Source organism: Myxine glutinosa, chromosome 12, assembly GCF_964187855.1.
Source record: "Myxine glutinosa chromosome 12, kmMyxGlut1.1, whole genome shotgun sequence".
In the NCBI taxonomy this organism is placed as follows: Eukaryota; Metazoa; Chordata; class Myxini; order Myxiniformes; family Myxinidae; genus Myxine; species Myxine glutinosa.
In genome coordinates, this window is record NC_136272.1 from 10535342 (window position 1) to 10553592 (window position 18251).

Consider the following 18251-nt stretch of genomic DNA (forward strand, 5'->3'; position numbering starts at 1 on the left):
CTCGGCTCGTTAGCTCCGCCCCAGATGGAATCGGTCCGCCGCTTCTTATTGGGTGCGGGGGGTTACCGGGCTCCGCCCTTGACGAGGAGCTGACAGTGAGCCCCTGCGTGGTAACCCCGTCGGAGCACATGTTCAATGGCGTCTAACCAAGCCGGAGTGAGGACGCACACTCCCCGCGCCGCCGCTGCTGTTGTTGTAGTTGTTGTTGTACCATGAGGAAGAGCTGCGGGGAGGTATTGGGAGGTCCTAAACTTTCTAACGGTGCCATACAATCACATTCTGGTGCAACGAAGAGTCAGAATTAATGGAAACGAGTCCTTAACTGACATAGACTAAGAATAACTAGCAAGATGTCCTATAGTTGTCTACGTGAGATGCGGTGAACCTGGGTACGACATTTAATGGGGGAAAAAGGGGAAGGTCGGGGCTACAGAGTGTTGTTTACAGATAATGGGACTAGGGAATGGGGGATTGGGGATAGTTGGGGAGTATTGGGGAAATAGGGGAATATTTACAAGCGGATATGGATGGAGGCCAAATCCCATATCCGCAACAAGGAGGAAAAAGGAAAATAAATGTTTTTGGTTTTTTGGGGGGGGGGGGGGGGGGTTTGGAGGGGGGGGGTGGGGATTTAGAACGTTAGACAGAGTATTATGTTCGGGGTAGAAGGGAAAAAACTAAGAGCCAAGCAAAACACGCTTAAGTTAACAAACACCGACGGGGGTACAACTACAAGGCCGCACACGAGGAGCAGAACACGATTGATTAATTAATTACGAGTTACAGGAAATTTAAACCAAAACTAACTATAATTATCAAACAACAAGTACACATACATTCAAAGTACACCGCCCCATGCCAAATAATTAAATATGCTGCAGCGCGGCATTGCCGGGGCGCCTCCGGCGCCCGGCAATACCGCAGTGCAGCTCATTGAGGCTGCATTGGGAGGGAGAGGTGTACACTAATTGATTGATTAATTGTATAATTAAAATCAATAAAAGATTATCACAAAATATTTTCATAATCAATTGGCTAATCGCAAAACTAAACCACTAGTGCTTCATCCGAAGATGTATCTTTTAGAAATTTAATTAAATAAGTCATTTATAAAAAATTAAATAATTAATTGATTACTCAATAAATAATTAATCGATTAATCAATAAATAATTAATAGATGAAATGATTAATCAATAAATCAAAAACAAGTACAGATACATTCAAAGTACACCGCCCCATGCCAAATATTTAAATATGCTGCAGCGCGGCATTGCCGGGGCGCCTCGGGCGCCCGGCAATACCGCAGTGCAGCTCATTGAGGCTGCGTTGGGAGGGAGAGGTGTACACTAATTGATTGATTAATTGTATAATTAAAATCAATAAAAGATCGTCATAAAATATTTTCTTAATCAATTCGCTAATAGCACAACGAAACCACTAGTGCTTCATCCGAAGATGTATCTTTTAGAAATCTAATTAAATAAGTCATTTATAAAAAAATAAATAATTAATTGATTACTCAATAAATAATTAATCGATTAATCAATAAATAATTAATAGATGAAATGATTAATCAATAAATCAAAAATATCCTTGATAGCCACATCACTTGGTCACTCATGTCCAAATATTAGCTTCCCAGCTCAAAAGGTGCCTGAGATATTGGCCAAATGAGAAAGAAAATAAATAAATGATTAATAATGAAAATAAATAAATAATAATCATAAAAAAATTAAATTGTTAATCAATTTGGTCAGAGAACACATAAACTACCACTATTTCATCAGAATCTGTAACTTTAAAAAAAAAAATTTTTTTGGTCATTAATCGAATAATTAAATAATTAATCGATTAATTGATTAATTAATAAATCAAAAATATCCTTTGCAGCCAAATCACCTGGTCATTGGCATGTCCAAATATCAGTTTCCTAACTCAAAAGGTGCCTGAGTTAATGGTCAGAAGAGAAAGGAAATTTGATTAATTAAATAAGTACTTAATTAATCGCTAATAATAAAATAACACCTCAATTTATTGATTAATCAAAAAAAAAAAATACCGTTTTTGACAAAGGACTTGCTCACTATTGTGCCGAAATTGCAGCTTCCTAGCTCAAAGGATGGCTGAGATATCGCCCGGACAAACAAACAAGAAAGAAAACAAGTACACATACATTCAAAGTACACCGCCCCATGCCAAATAATTAAATATGCTGCAGCGCGGCATTGCAGCTCATTGAGGCTGCATTGGGAGGGAGAGGTGTACACTAATTGATTGATTAATTGTATAATTAAAATCAATAAAAGATTATCACAAAATATTTTCATAATCAATTGGCTAATCGCATAACTAAACCAGTAGTGCTTCATCCGAAGATGTATCTTTTAGAAATTTAATTAAATAAGTCATTTATAAAAAATTAAATAATTAATTGATTACTCAATAAATAATTAATCGATTAATCAATAAATACTTAATAGATGAAATGATTAATCAATAAATCAAAAATATCCTTGATAGCCACATCACTTGGTCACTCATGTCCAAATATTAGCTTCCCAGCTCAAAAGGTGCCTGAGATATTGGCCAAATGAGAAAGAAAATAAATAAATGATTAATAATGAAAATAAATAAATAATAATCATAAAAAAATTAAATTATTAATCAATTTGGTCAGAGAACACATAAACTACCACTATTTCATCAGAATCTGTAACTTTAAAAAAAAAATTTTTTTGTCATTAATCGAATAATTAAATAATTAATCGATTAATTGATTAATTAATAAATCAAAAATATCCTTTGCAGCCAAATCACCTGGTCATTGGCATGTCCAAATATCAGCTTCCTAACTCAAAAGGTGCCTGAGTTAATAATGGTCAGAAGAGAAATGAAATTTAATTAATTAAATAAGTACTTAATTAAACGCTAATAATTAAATAACTCCTCAATTAATTGATTATTCAAAAAACAAAAAATACCGTATTTGACAAAGGACTTGCTCACTACTGTGCCGAAATTTCAGCTTCCTAGCTCAAAGGATGGCTGAGATATCGCCCGGACAACCAAGAAAACAAACAAACAAGAAACCAGAGTGAAAACTGAGTACTCTCTTTCAGCGTGCGTCACTGCCGAGCCCCCTTTGGTGCCCGGCAATGACGATTTGCAATGCCTGGAGATGGCATAGGAAAGGAGCGGTGTACAACAAGTACACATACATTCAAAGTACACCGCCCCATGCCAAATAATTAAATATGCTGCAGCGCGGCATTGCCGGGGCGCCTCCGGCGCCCGGCAATACCGCAGTGCAGCTCATTGAGGCTGCATTGGGAGGGAGAGGTGTACACTAATTGATTGATTAATTGTATAATTAAAATCAATAAAAGATTATCACAAAATATTTTCATAATCAATTGGCTAATCGCATAACTAAACCAGTAGTGCTTCATCCGAAGATGTATCTTTTAGAAATTTAATTAAATAAGTCATTTATAAAAAATTAAATAATTAATTGATTACTCAATAAATAATTAATCGATTAATCAATAAATACTTAATAGATGAAATGATTAATCAATAAATCAAAAATATCCTTGATAGCCACATCACTTGGTCACTCATGTCCAAATATTAGCTTCCCAGCTCAAAAGGTGCCTGAGATATTGGCCAAATGAGAAAGAAAATAAATAAATGATTAATAATGAAAATAAATAAATAATAATCATAAAAAAATTAAATTATTAATCAATTTGGTCAGAGAACACATAAACTACCACTATTTCATCAGAATCTGTAACTTAAAAAAAAAAAATTTTTTTGTCATTAATCGAATAATTAAATAATTAATCGATTAATTGATTAATTAATAAATCAAAAATATCCTTTGCAGCCAAATCACCTGGTCATTGGCATGTCCAAATATCAGCTTCCTAACTCAAAAGGTGCCTGAGTTAATAATGGTCAGAAGATAAATGAAATTTAATTAATTAAATAAGTACTTAATTAAAAGCTAATAATTAAATAACTCCTCAATTAATTGATTATTCAAAAAACAAAAAATACCGTATTTGACAAAGGACTTGCTCACTACTGTGCCGAAATTTCAGCTTCCTAGCTCAAAGGATGGCTGAGATATCGTCCGGACAACCAAGAAAACAAACAAGAAACCAGAGTGAAAACTGAGTACTCTCTTTCAGCGTGCGTCACTGCCGAGCCCCCTTCGGTGCCCGGCAATGACGATTTGCAATGCCTGGAGGTGGCATAGGAAAGGAGCGGTGTACAACAAGTACACATACATTCAAAGTACACTGCCCTGTACAATAACGCATGGACGATAAAATAACGAGTTGAAATTTGAAAATCTATCTGGGGAAATGTGGGAGAAACACGTGGTCGAAGAACGAACGAACGAATAAGAATGAATAAACGAATGAGAACAGAGAAGGAAATGTTTTTTTGTTTGTTTTTTTTTTAGTTGAGATTTACATAAGGAAGTCGGCTATGGGGTGAAAAGACTGGGAAAACTGAGAACGAAAGTTATTGGATCACAAAACGACGGACGGCTGAGAGAAAAACAAAGCCTCAAGGTTGTACAGTGTACACTGTACAAGGCCTCAAGACACGACACAAATTAACACGATTTTCAATACAGGTATGAAAGATTTGCACCGAGAATCTTCGTCGGGACATCATATACGTACAATACACCATAAAATAAATACAGTTATAACGAAAATACAAATGGGAACAATTACTTAACTTCGATTTCGATGGAGAGCGTGGAGAGCTACGAATAAACGAACCCTCGCCAGCAAGACCGGAAACGGAGACCTGAAAATTGTTGATCTGGAGAAAGCATTCGATAGGGTTCCATGCAAAGTATTGACATGGGCATTGAGGAAGTTAGGAGTGGAGGAATGGTTGATCAGGGTAGTGATGGCAATGTACAAAAGAGCGCGCACAGCTGTAAGGACGAAGGACGGGAACAGTGGTGAGTTTGAGGTGAAGGTGGGAGTGCATCAGGGGTCGGTACTAAGTCCACTACTATTTGTAGCTGTGATGGAGGTGCTGGCTCAGAACGTAAAGGAGGGTTTACCGTGGGAGTTGTTGTATGCAGATGATCTGGTGTTGATTGCGGAAAGTATGGATGGACTGAAGGAAAAGATGAACAAGTGGAAGGAATGTATGGAGACAAAAGGTCTGAAGGTGAATATCGGAAAGATGAAGGTGATGGCAAGTGACAAAGCATGTGGTGAGGTGGAAAGAAATGGGAAGTGGCCCTGTGCTGTGTGTAGGAAGGGTGTCGGAGTGAACTCCATTTAATGTACAATGTGCGCTGAGTGGGTTCATCAAAAATGTAGTGTTCTGAGAGGGTCATTAACCAGTGTGGCAGCTACATTCAAATGTAAGGTGTGCACATAGGGAGCTGCAGATGGAGGAAATGTTGAGTTGGATCTTGGAGACGACGTGAAGCTGGAAGGTGTGAAAACATTTTGCTACCTCGGAGACATGCTGAATGGAGAAGGTGGATCAGACTCGGCAACGGTTGCTAGAGTGAGATGTGCATGGAAGAAGTTTCGGGAAATGAGTGGCGTGCTGATGATGAGGGGAGTGTCGTTGAAGCTGAAGGGAAAGGTGTATGCTGCATGTGTGAGAAGTGTTAGATTTATGGGAGCGAGACATGGGTAATGAACGTAGAGCAGCAACGAAGGTTGGAAAGGGTGGAAATGCGAATGGTTCGACGGATGTGCGGAGTATCGTTGAGAGAGAGGAAGACAAATGATGAATTGCGAAAGATGATGGGAATAGAGCCTGTGATTGATGCTGTGAAGAGGAACAGGTTGAGATGGTTTGGTCATGTATTGAGGAAGGATGAAAGTGACTGGTTGAGAAGAGTGATGGAAATGACGGTAGAAGGAAGTAGAGGACGGGGAAGACCGAGAAAGATGGCTAAAGATGGTGGAAGAAGAAATGCGGGCAAGGGGGTTAACAAGGAGAGATGCAGAAAATAGGGCAAAATGGAGAGGATTGTCATGGGGACCGCAAGGCTAACCCCTGCTCTAGAAGGGAAAATGGCCTTTAAAATGCATGTTGTTGTTGTTGTTGGATTTGCATTTTTGTTGTTACGTTTGTGGCATCACAATTTGGTCATGGACTTTCCACTTGTCATTCGCTGGTACCTCCGGTGGTCTCCATTTTCTCAAAAGTCATTCCCCTTTCATGAAATAACCAATAGGTACCTTCATAGCCTCTTCCTCTCTGATGTCTTTACCAATCAGACTCCAGAGTTCAGAATCTTTGTGTTGCTCTTCAACAAGTCTCTTTCGGACAAGCATCGTTTGTTCAACCTCGCTCCCAGATGTTTCTGTCGGACACTCCATTTTATCCTTTGGTCCAGATGAAACCTTATCATTAGGTTGCTTGGTGTCACTCCCTTTACTACAGTGTCTCCCAGACCTTTCCTCCAATATCTCTATGGAACCCAAATCCACATCACCTTCCTTCTCATTCTCTTCAGAGTGCTTCTTATCCATAGCACGAGTTACTGCACATGATGGAAAGATTCCCGGAATCTCCTGCTCCAACTGTGCTATTATTTTTCATGCTGTGCTTTTCAATCAACATCGGATTACCTGAAACTTGACCACCAGCCAAATCGTTCGCAATGAATGAATGAATGAATGATCGTTTTAAGGCCATTTTCCCCGCTAGAGCGGGGGTTGGCCTTGCGGGCCCCATGACAATCATGGTTCCCTGTTTGAGGCAATATTTTTATGGCCGGATGCCCTTCCTGACGCCAGGAAGTTCCAAATAATAAAAGAAATTCCCTCCACAGGAAGAGTGGCTTGTAAACCCACAGTGACCGGTCCTGACACCAACTCAGACTTTAAATGGATCACATAAAGAGGAGCTTTAACGAAGCCACCAAACCCCTGTAAGAGGACACCAACCCCAGTTGCAGTTTTTTCAGAAAATGGCAAAATGCCCCCGAGCATCAAAGATTGACATGTTCCAGTGTTCCTCAATACCCTAACAGGTCTCTGGTTAGTTAAGTCCCCATCCAGAGACACAAACCCCTCGGAAATGAAAAATTTGTAACCCTCGTGGACAAGATCGATCTCTGTTGCAGTAAGTGTGGCACGGGGACCGGGGACCTTCACAAGTCACTGTCCTCCAAGGACGATTTCTAGCAATGGCCAACCCATTCAGAGTTGAACGAGCCTGACTCCGGTGCTGATTTCTTCTTTTCAGGGTGTAACATTGGGACATCAAATGCCCAGATTTCTTGCAAAAAGTAGAAGTAGGCCCGGAGGAAAATCCTGTTGTCTGCCTTGGGCCCCCTGGAAGGTAGCCTTGGACAGTCAGTCTTTTGATCCCTAAAATTTGAGGTCCCAGATTTTGCTTGATACTCCTCTCTGCGCCACCTCCATGAATTTTTGCTCCACAAACCTGATTTAATGTAACTCCCCATGGCTACCTCTAGGCGGAAAATTAGGTTTGTGAAACCCCATCCTGTGTGTCAAGGCATATTAATCTGCCAATGTTGCTTCCTCATACAACTCATGTACTTTTATTTCATCCAAATGAACTTTAATGTCCGTGTGGACACACTGTTTAAATTCTTGCATCAAAATCAATTGGCATAAACGGTTAAAGTCTTCCCCAATCTCTTCCGAGTCACACCACCTATCAAACATAGTTTCCTTTTCTCTGGCAAACTCCACATGGGTCTCATTCTCCCGCTTCCTGGCATTCCTAATTTTTTGTCGGTAAGCTTTGGGGACCACTTCATAGGCTTTGATAATGGCTTTCTTAAATGTCTCATAATCTGCACGTTGGTCAATCGGTAAAGCCGAATACATATCTTGAGCTTTACCCACCAGAACACTTTGCACTAACATAGTCCATGACTCCTCAGGCCATTTTAACATCGGAGCCACCTTTTCAAAGTGTAAAAAGAACTTGCCTACCTCCTTTTCATTGAAGGGTGGAACCAGTCTTGCATGCCTACCAATATCCCAAGAGTTCTGACTTGTCGAACTATCTGGCAAGGAGATTTCTCTCCGTCCTCGCAGTAATTCAAGCTCTTTGAGTTTAATTTCCCTCTGACACTCCATGTCCCGCTCCTTTATGTCCCTTTCAGCTCTCCTTTCCTCTGCTGTTTTCTCCTCGAGTTCTTGTTCCTTTTGTGCTCTTTTCTCCTCGAGTTCTCATTCCTTTTCTGCTTTTCTGTCCTCTCGTTGCTGCCTCTTCTCTTCCAATTCCAGCTCTTTTAATCTTTGCTGGCTCTGCAGTTTCACCCCCATTTTCCAGAGCTCCATATTTCCTTTTGGCTCTGGTAACCAATCCAATGCTTCCTCTTCCCATTTTCTCTCTCCCACGAAATATTCTACCACCAACGTCTGAATCTCTGCCTTCTTCATATTGACTCAGACCTCAAAGTTACAGTATTTGGCCAACTTACTCAATTCCAATCTTTTTAACGCCTGGCACTGTGCCTCGTTTGGGGACGTCACAAAATTTCCACGTCAAACACAATTGTGACGATTAGTTAGCAAGCCTGTTAATCTTCAAATAAAAAAATTCAATTTTGGGAATGTTCCATTCCTTTCCCTTTCATCATATACCTACACCTCCTCCAACCTTCGACTATGCTCTGCCCCCCCCCCCCCCCCACCATCAAACAACACATCACTGTGCCTCTTCCCATCACCATCAAACCTTTTGTCCTCCTCATCCTTCCCTTTCTCCTAACTCTTCTGGAATCTCCAACACACTATCAACAGCTCTCCCTACCTTCCCCTCCAACTCCTCATCTAACCCTACCCCTCCCCTGTCATGCACCCGATGTTCCCCCTCCCTCTTCCTCAACGGTATGGAACTCAAACATCCGGGGCCTTCGCTCAGGCCTGACTGATCTCTCCATACACGTTGCTTCTGACAAACCAGACATAATCTGGCTAACAGAAACTTTCCTCCTTCAAGATGTCTCTGATTCTTTAATATCTCTTCCTGGTTACTCCCTCCTCCGGTATGACAGACCTGAGCCTCCTCCTGGTGGTGGGGTTGCTATCTTTATATATATATTTAAAAAACTCTCTTCCTCACTCCCCTTGCACTGCCCTCTCTCCACCCCACCCCCAGGAGTACCTCTGGCTACGGCTTCCTCTCCGCTCCCACCTTTTGTTCATATGTGTTCTGTACCGTCCTCCAAACAGTGATAACTCCATTTACATCTCCCTGTCTGACAACATGGATCCACTCATCATTACTCTCTCTTCCTCATATGTGGCGACTTCAACTGTCATCATGCCAGCTGGCTGGGTGTGGGTACCTCTCACACCAGCCATGGCACCTCAGCAAAGGACTTCTGCGACTCACTGGGACCTTCTGCGACTCCCCGACACAATCTGTCAATTTCCCGACCCGGAGTATCTGTCTCAGTCAATGGAGTATCTTCTCTTCTAGACTTGGTTATGACTAACTTCCCTGAAAATGTCTGCTGCTCTTCTTCTGCACCAATCGGTTCTTCTGATCATTTCCTTGTTAAAGTGGACATCTCTCTGGCCATTCTCAGAGAGCCTCCTCAGCGCCGGCGAGTCTGGCATTACACTCAGGCTGACATGCACGGTCTTCAAGCAGCCATCAATCATCTGGACTGGTCTCCCATCTCCAATGCCTCTGACCTCAACTCTTCCTGGGAATTCTTCCAAAGTAAACTTCTCTCTCTCATGCACAGATTTATCCCATCTCGTCTTCAGTTGTCATACCCTTCCTCCTGTCCATGGATACTGAAGGGTGTGGTGAGGCAGTTGCCCTGAAACACCTTGCCTTCACCTCATGGAAGGCTAATCCAACTGAAGGACATCTCAGTTCCTTTCACAAAGCTCGGAACAAGTGTGTGTCTACCCTCAGGAGAGCCAAGAAACAATACCGCTCTACTCTCAAACCCATCTCCCTCCTCCAAATCTAGTGGCATCTGGCCACCTTTCCCAGTCGAACCCAGCTGCTCCAGGACTCTGTGTCCTTCTCTCCTGACAAGGTGGAGAAGTTTTTGTCAAACCTCGACTCTGATTCTGCAACTGGACCAGACGACATCAGCCCACGGGTCCTAAAATCCTGCTCTGCCTCTCTATCTCACCCTCTCTCTGTTCTCTTCACTCACTCTTTTGCTCAAGATCATCTGCCATCAGCTTGGAAATCAGCCAACATTACAGCTTTACACAAAAAAGGTGCAAAAACAGATCCTTGCAACTACAGACCAATCAGCCTGCTCCCAATTATCAGCAAGGTCATGGAATCCATCATCGCTTCTGACATCAAATCCTTCCTCTTCTCCAATGGCTTGATCTCGGATCATCAATTTGGATTCAGACCAGGTCATTCTACTCTGGACATGCTGCTTCTGCTGTCTCAACAATGATAAGGTCCTTTATGCCAAACAGGAAATCAGAGCTGTCTCCCTTGACATATCACGTGCCTTCGATGCGGTCTGGCACCCCGCTCTGCTCTCCAAACTCTCCTCCTATGGTATCCATGGAAATCTCCACGCATGGCTTGTGGACTTCCTCTCTGGTCGTAGTCAACGTGTGGCCCTGAATGGATTTCTCTCATCTCCCCTTCCTGTTCAGGCTGGAGTTCCCCAAGGCAGTGTTCTGGGCCCTGTGCTTTTTCTGGTCTTCATCAATGATCTGTCCGACTCTCTGGAAAATCCTCTCCATTTCTTTGCTGATGATTCCACTCTCTGCTGCTCCATACCTCATCCCTCAGATCGGCAGTCTGCAGCCTCCTAACTCTCTGCATACCTGGATAAAATCACACACTGGTCAAACAAGTGCAGCATGTCTTTCAATCTTGACAAATCCCACACTCTCACTTTGTCTCTCCGAAAAGATTGTCTGGAAAACCCTCCCACCTACTTTCTCAAAAATCCTCTCGAAGAAGTTCTGTCACTCAAGCTTTTGGGTCTCACTATGTACCATGATCTTTCCTGCGAAAACCACATTTCCAAGCTGGCCTCCAAAGCCAGTCATCGACTGGGCATCATCCGTCGTGCAAAGACCTTCCTTGGCACAAATGAGCTCCTCACCACATACAAGGCTTTAATCCGCAGCTCAATGGAATACTGTTCTCCTCTCTGGGCTGGTGCTCCTGCCTCACACCTAGCACGGCTGTTGAAACCAAAGCTTTCAGAATCAATGGAATCTCCCACAATGAAGCTAACTCCCACAATGATGGCCTTTCACTCACTCACCGCAGGCAGGTTGGTGGTCTTTCAGTCTTCTACTGACTCCTCTCTGGCCTAGCACCCCCAGCTCCGTCTGTGCTCTGTCCCCCAAATATTCCTACAGGTTGCACAAGATCTGCCTGCAACATTCTTATGGTTAAACTGCCAAAATCAAGACTCTCTATTCACCTTCACTCTTTCATTCGTCTTTTCTCCCACCTCTGGAACAAACTCCCTCACTCTATTCAACCCCACTTGGGTCTTTAAAACAGCTGTGCACCACCATCTCCCCCATCAAAAACCTTGATCTTTTCTACCCCTGTTAATTCACCCGATCCACTTTTTTGAAATTCTGACTTCTTTCCTGGAAGTCCTGGCAGTGTCCATGTGTTTTATACCTCTCCAACCCCACCCCCAAGCCTTCTCCCTCTCACAGATCTCCCTGCTCTCAAATGTTGTACTTGTGTGCTTCCCTCTCTCTCCCCATCTAGTCCCCCACTCCCTTTTATCTTGTTTTAAGCGTCGGTTTGTCTTTTTGTGATTAATGTTAGCTCTTACACAAGCCTCGATCTTGTATACAAAAAAACTGAATAGATTTAGGTTTATTAACAAACTTGTTTAACTTCATTATTGTTAGGGGTTTCTCCTTATTATAACAGTGCTCCATTTATAAGGTAATATTTATCGATGCTTCTTTGCTTAAAATAAAATTTTCTTGGTGATTTAACCATTTCATCTCTGCTCAACAAAGATACTTGTACCAAGAACCAAGTTGCAACATATTGTTTGTTAATATACTTGATGGTGATGAGCGTTACAAGAAAATTCAATTATTCACTAAAATAAAACATAAACAAATATTCATTTGTCCACTTAGTGAGTATAATCAAATACAGTCCCCCTCCCCAAATTTCTCTTCCACCACAAGTAGTAGGAAAATGGAGTGTCCTGAATGCGTCAACTAACAGCGAACGAACGTGGTGAGTGAGAATGAGTGTCTGTTGAACATCTTGAAATCTCGTGGATGAAAATGAATTGGAGGATAAAATCTGGTTGAAAATCCAGCGATTCAATAATGAACCTTAATTTTCTCTATTGACTTCAATGTTAAATTTTAGTGTGCTTCAGAACCCCCATTCTCCTACTACTTGCGACCCTATGTGAGGGAAGAATTCAATTCATGACGTACATAACCCATGCCAAGAATCTATGATGTAATAGTAAGATTATCCATGGGAGTTAGTAAGTTATTTCCATTACATTAACCACGCCCTTTCTGCTTTAACAGGAAAATGATGACGTGGGACCGGGTATATGGGCCATAATGGAACAGCCATTATGGCCCATATACCCGGTGCATGGATGCTACGGGTATATGGGGCATAATGACAGCGTGTTCAGTTAACGAGTGTAAAACAGATCATGGTTTTGGATTGCAGATGATCTGAGATGGCAGTGAACAGCTGTCTTGAAGATCTGAGGTGAAGAATGATATTGAAGAGGATGTGGATGTTGGCTTCACAGGCAGGAAAAATGAGGAATAAATGAGTGGGGATGAACAGTGATGTTGTATTTAGGTTGTTTCACCAGAAGGGGTATAATGGTGGACAGCGGATGGCCTGCAGAAACCTGGAGTGGGGAGGGACAAAGCACGGAAAGAGCAGGGGGTGAAAGACCAGAAAGGAGGCGGTAGAAGACAGAGAGACTATTAGGTTTGTTTGCGAGTATTTTTTTTTTTGTCCGTGGGCAGGATATCTGAAAAAGTTAAGGACTGATACAGACAAAAGGTTGTGGACATGTTTGGTGTGTGAAAGGGAGGAATCAATTTGATTTGGGTGAAGACCCGAATCCGGATCCAGATCCGAGAATTATTATTCAGTGATTCTTCGCCATTGAGAGACAGGCCAAAAAACGACATGTAGCATGATATTTCAAAAAGTTGTGGACGAGTTTCAACGAAACTGTGTGGATGAGTTGGGTAAGTGACGAGAACAAGCTGCTTATATTTTGGTTCAGGTCCGAATCCAGATCCGGCCTATCAGTGGATACAAAACATAAACTGTTTAGCCTGGTGGAGGTATCCACTCTTACTCTGCAGTGCCATTCCAGTTTGTTTGTGCGTGTGTTTGCATGTTATTCTTGAGAGGGATGGTGCACTCCTGCCCACTCCTCCCATTGAGCCTGACATTACCGTGGTACACTCCCAGGTAAATTTCTGCTATGTAGCCCTCCCAGGTAAAGCTGTACAACTTTAAACATCACTCTTCTTGATGGTTTACTAAAGTCTAAATAACCCGATCTTGATCGGGTCACCCAACTCGTTAAACAATATACACAAACGTAACGCGATGTGGACAATAAACTCCAACTGTCACAGCCATAACATGCAAGTTAACATCAATATACTGTACCAAATTCTATCATGTTTTTATTACTTCTCTGGCCAGATGAATCTCTTTTCAAAAGGTCTTCGTACACCTGAACCTATCCAGAGTTACCTGGTATAGCCATATGTTAATGCTGCAGAAAAGTCATTTTCCTTACAACAATAATAATGTGACAAATTATGGACAGCATAATACAATCAAACCACAAATTGACGTTTCAATTAAATGTACAAAATACGTCTTTCAAAGTACGAAGAGTTGCTCAAGTTCTCCTCGGACATGGTAAATATGGGTCAAACTTGAACGTGTCGTGCGTGACTCAGTAGACAACATTTTCCAAGTGACGAGATAACTCAGATAAAGTGCCCAAAGGAAGTTCTACATGAAGAGTCCTTTTCCTTTCTTGCTCTTCTTCATAGAAGCATTGCTTCTCTGGTTTTCAAACCATCCTGGGAGCTTTCGCTTACTCTGCAGGGAACAACACAGATATCAAGTCAGGTAAGGATGAACCGATAGGTGCATGTTACAAGGAAAATATTTAAACAACACCATGAAATGTTGAGGATAGGTAAATGAAGAAGGTAATGAGATGGCAGAATATTAAGAATGCAGACGGGGAAGTGACACGTCAACTGTCTTTTCCAGTTGGAAGGCATGGAGGTTTGAATAATTGCACAGAAAGAAAACTCCATTTTGGAGAGTTCCTCACCTCGCCCTGTGAGTCTGTTTGGATGGAACTTTCAGAATGTTCATCAGCCTTTGCCTCAGAAAAAGAAGCAACTTCAACCGTCTTCAGAGTGTTAGGTCCACCGCCTTGTGCAACACCCTTTTCTGTGGGTGCAAATTCCTTCATTGTGGATTCTCTGTCCCTTCTAGGATGGACAACACCATCTGCAGTAACTGCTTTCTGAACCTGCCCAGGTAGTGGATCTGTTGTGGATAGCCAATGTGAGTCTGGCAGCTCCACCTCGGTTCGGGGCTTTTTGGCTTTCAGCCAATTGCTTGGAGTCTCCGTAGTGTTTGTAGGGGCAAGAACATTTCGCTGGTCAGTCATCTAAAAATAAGATAAAGAACATTGGTGATGACAAGCTGGGTTTAGGGCCAGAGTCCATCAAGATGGTGGCCCAGATAACTTTGTCGCATATAAAGAAAGCTTCCCGATTCAAAATATCTTGAAAAAAAACAATTAAAACGACAAGGTTCAGGCAAAAAGTTTCGACCACAGAGTGATCATCATCCGTACAAGCAAGTAATGGATGCAAAGTGTTATGTACCCACTCCTGAACGAAAACAACTGTGGCTGAAACTTCTGACCGAAGTCTTGTGGTTTTGACAATACTTCTTCAATCTTATTATAAGAGAGCAAACGTATATATGGTTACGCATGCGCCGAAAAGTCTTCTTCTTCTTCAAAATAATTAACACCCTAGAAAGTCTAAATTAACCCTCTTAATTATGTTTTGACTGCTGAGACCCCTCAGACCTTTGATGACCCTTTAATTCCCCCAAGACACTTAAGACCACCAAGACCCCTGAAGACCCAAAATACCTTTAAAGACCCTGAAGACCCCAAAAAACCCGAACACCCAAAACACTCCAAACACCCAAAATACGCTTGAAGGCAATGAGGCTCAAAAAGACCCTGAACACTCAAATGGCCCCGAAGACCCAAAAGACCCAAAACATTCCGAAGACCCAAAACACCCCGAAGACCCAAAACACCCCGAAGACCCAAAACACCCCGAAGACCCAAAACACTCCGAAGACCCAAAACACTCTGAAGACCCAAAAGACACCAAAGACCCCAAAGAACCAAAAGACCCTGAAGACCCCAAAAAACCCAAACACCCAAAACACTCCAAAATACGCTTGAAGGCAATGAGGCTCAAAAAGAACCTGAACACTCAAATGGCCCCGAAGACCCAAAAGACCCAAAACATTCCGAAGACCCAAAACACCCCGAAGACCCAAAACACTCTGAAGACCCAAAACACTCCGAAGACCCAAAACACTCTGAAGACCCAAAACACACCAAAGACCCCAAAGAACCAAAACACCCCAAAGACCCAAATAACCTTTAGACCCTTTAAGGCCCTGAGGCTCAAAATGACCTTGAACACTCAAATGGCCTGAAGACCCAAAGACGCCGAATACCCAAAATACCCCGAAGACCCAAAATATAACAAAGACCCAAAAAGACCCCGAAGACCCAAACACCCTGAAGACCCAAAACACCCAAAATACCCTTGAAGGCCCTGAGGCTCAAAAAGAAGCTGAAGACTCAAAAGACCCCGATAACCCAAAATACCCTGAAGATCCAAAACACCCCAAAGACCCAAAATACCCTTAAAGACCCTGAAGACCCAAAACACCCCAAAGACACAAAATACACCTTAAAGGCCCAGAGGATCCAAGAGACACTGAAGAACCAAAAATACCCAGAGGAACCAAAAGACCATTAAAATCCCCAAAAAACCCGAAAACACTGAAGACCTAAAAGACCCCAAAGAACCAAAAGACCCTGTAGACCCCAAAGACATAAAATACCCCGAAGACCCAAAACACCCCACAGACACTTTCGACCCTTCAGACCCTTGAAGGCCCTGAGGTTCAAAAAGACCATGAACACTCAAATGGCCCCCGAAGACCCAAAAACCAAGAACACCAAAAATACCCCGAAGACCCAAAACACCCTGAAGACCCTTAAAGGCCCAGAGGACCCAAAAGATTCTGAAGATCCAAAAGACCCCGAAGACTCAAAACATCCCAAAGACCCAAAACACCCTGATGACCCAAAAGACCAGGAACACCCAAAGACCCTCAAAGACCCAGAGGAACGAAAATACCCTTAAAATCCCAAAAGCCCCAAAAGACCAAAAGACACGGAAGACCCAAAAGACACGGAAAACCCAAAAGACCCAAAATACCCCGAAGAACCAAAATACCCTGAAGACCCAAAAGACCTAAAATAACCAAAAGACCCAAAACACCCCAAAGACCCGAAACACCCCAAAGACCCAAAACACCCCAAAGACGCAAAACACCCCAAAGACGCAAAACACCCCAAAGACGCAAAACACCCCAAGACCCTTGAAGGCCCCGAGGCTCAAAAAAAATCTGAACACTCAAATGGCCAGAAGACCCAAAACACCCCGAAGACCCAAAACACCCCGAAGACCCAAAATACCCCAAAGATGCAAATCACCCCAAAGACCCAAAACACCCCAAAGACCCAAAACACTCCAAAGACCCAAAACACCCCAAAGACCCAAAACACCCCAAAGACCCAAAAAGAGCCCGAAGACCCAAAAGAGCCCGAAGACCCAAAAGAGCCCGAATACCCAAAAGAGCCCGAACACCCAAAACACCCCGAAGACCCAAAAGACCCAAAAGACCCCGAAGACCCAAAAGACCCTGAAGACACAAAATACCTGAAAAGGCCCAGAGGATCCAATGGACCCTGAAGACACAAATTGCACCAAAGACCCAAAAGACCCCGAATAACCAAAACACCCCGAAGACCCATAACACCCTGAAGACTCATAACACCCTGAAGACCCCAAAGACCCTTCACACCCAAAATACCCTTAAATACCCCAAAGACTCTTAAAGACCCAGAGGAAACAAAAGACCTTGACGACACCATGGACCCAAAAAACCCAAAAGACCCCTTAGACCCAAAATACCCTTAAAGGCCCAGAGGATCCAAAAGACCCTGACGACCCAAATGGCCCTGATGACCCAAAACATCATGAAGAGCCGAAAGACCCAAAAGACACCGAAATGGTCAAAGGTGCCTATCTCTCTGAAACGACGTGTGGTGAGGTCGAGCGCGCCGAGTCATGCTAGTTTATTTAACAATGCGTTTATTTAACAATGCATTTATTTCTCACGTGCGAAATCCTTCTTTCTTTTTTTTTCTTTTTTTTTTCTTTTTTCTTTTTTTTTTTTGTATACAAGATCGAGGCTCGTGAAAGAGCGAACATTAATCACACAGAAAGACAAACAGACACACAAAACAAATAAAATCGGGAGGGGTAGACAAGATGGGGAGAGAGGGGGAAGGACACAAACAACATTTGAGAGCAGGGACCGAGAGACATGGAGACATCGAGAGAACTGTGGGAGGGAGAGGGCTTTGGGGGGAAGGCATGGGAAGGGGGGGGGGGGGTGGGAGAGGTATAAAACATATGGACACTGCCAAGACTTCCAGGAAAGAAGTTGGAATTTCAAACAAGGTGGATCTGGGGTGAATTAGTGGGGGTAGAAAAGATCAAGGTTTTGAATGGGGGAAGATAAGAGATGGTGGTGAACAGCTGTTTTGAAGACCTGGAGGGAGGAGTGTGATTGAAGTGAGTGTGGGAGTTTGTTCCAGAGGCGGGAGAAAAGAGGAATGAAGGAGTGAAGGTGAGCAGAGAGCCGAGATTTCGGCAGTTTAACCATCAGAGGGTGGCTGGCAGATCTTGTGCGACCTGTAGGAATATTTGGGGGACAGAGCACAGAGAGAGCTGGGGGAGCAAGGCCGGAGAGGAGTCGGTAGAAGACAGAAAGACCACCTACCTGCCTGCGGTGAGTGAGTGAAAGGCCCTCAGAGATAGCTTCATCGCGGGAGATTCCAATGATTAACGTGTGGTGA

At 42.8% G+C, this 18251-nt stretch overlaps 1 protein-coding gene across 4 annotated transcripts in view; it reads right to left on the minus strand.

Moving 5' to 3' along the window:
* Positions 1 to 13638: 13638 nt before the first annotated feature.
* Positions 13639 to 18251, minus strand: part of WRN (WRN RecQ like helicase) — a 124684-nt gene continuing 120071 nt past the window's right edge. For all 4 annotated transcript variants that reach the window (XM_068133309.2, XM_068133306.2, XM_068133307.2 and 1 more), the window contains 2 exons: positions 14325 to 14669; positions 13639 to 14083 (listed from right to left, as the gene is read on the minus strand). In XM_068133309.2, coding sequence (XP_067989410.2) covers positions 13994 to 14083; positions 14325 to 14669 — 435 coding nt within the window. In that variant the 3' untranslated portion in view covers positions 13639 to 13993. The remainder of the gene's footprint in view (positions 14084 to 14324; positions 14670 to 18251) is intronic.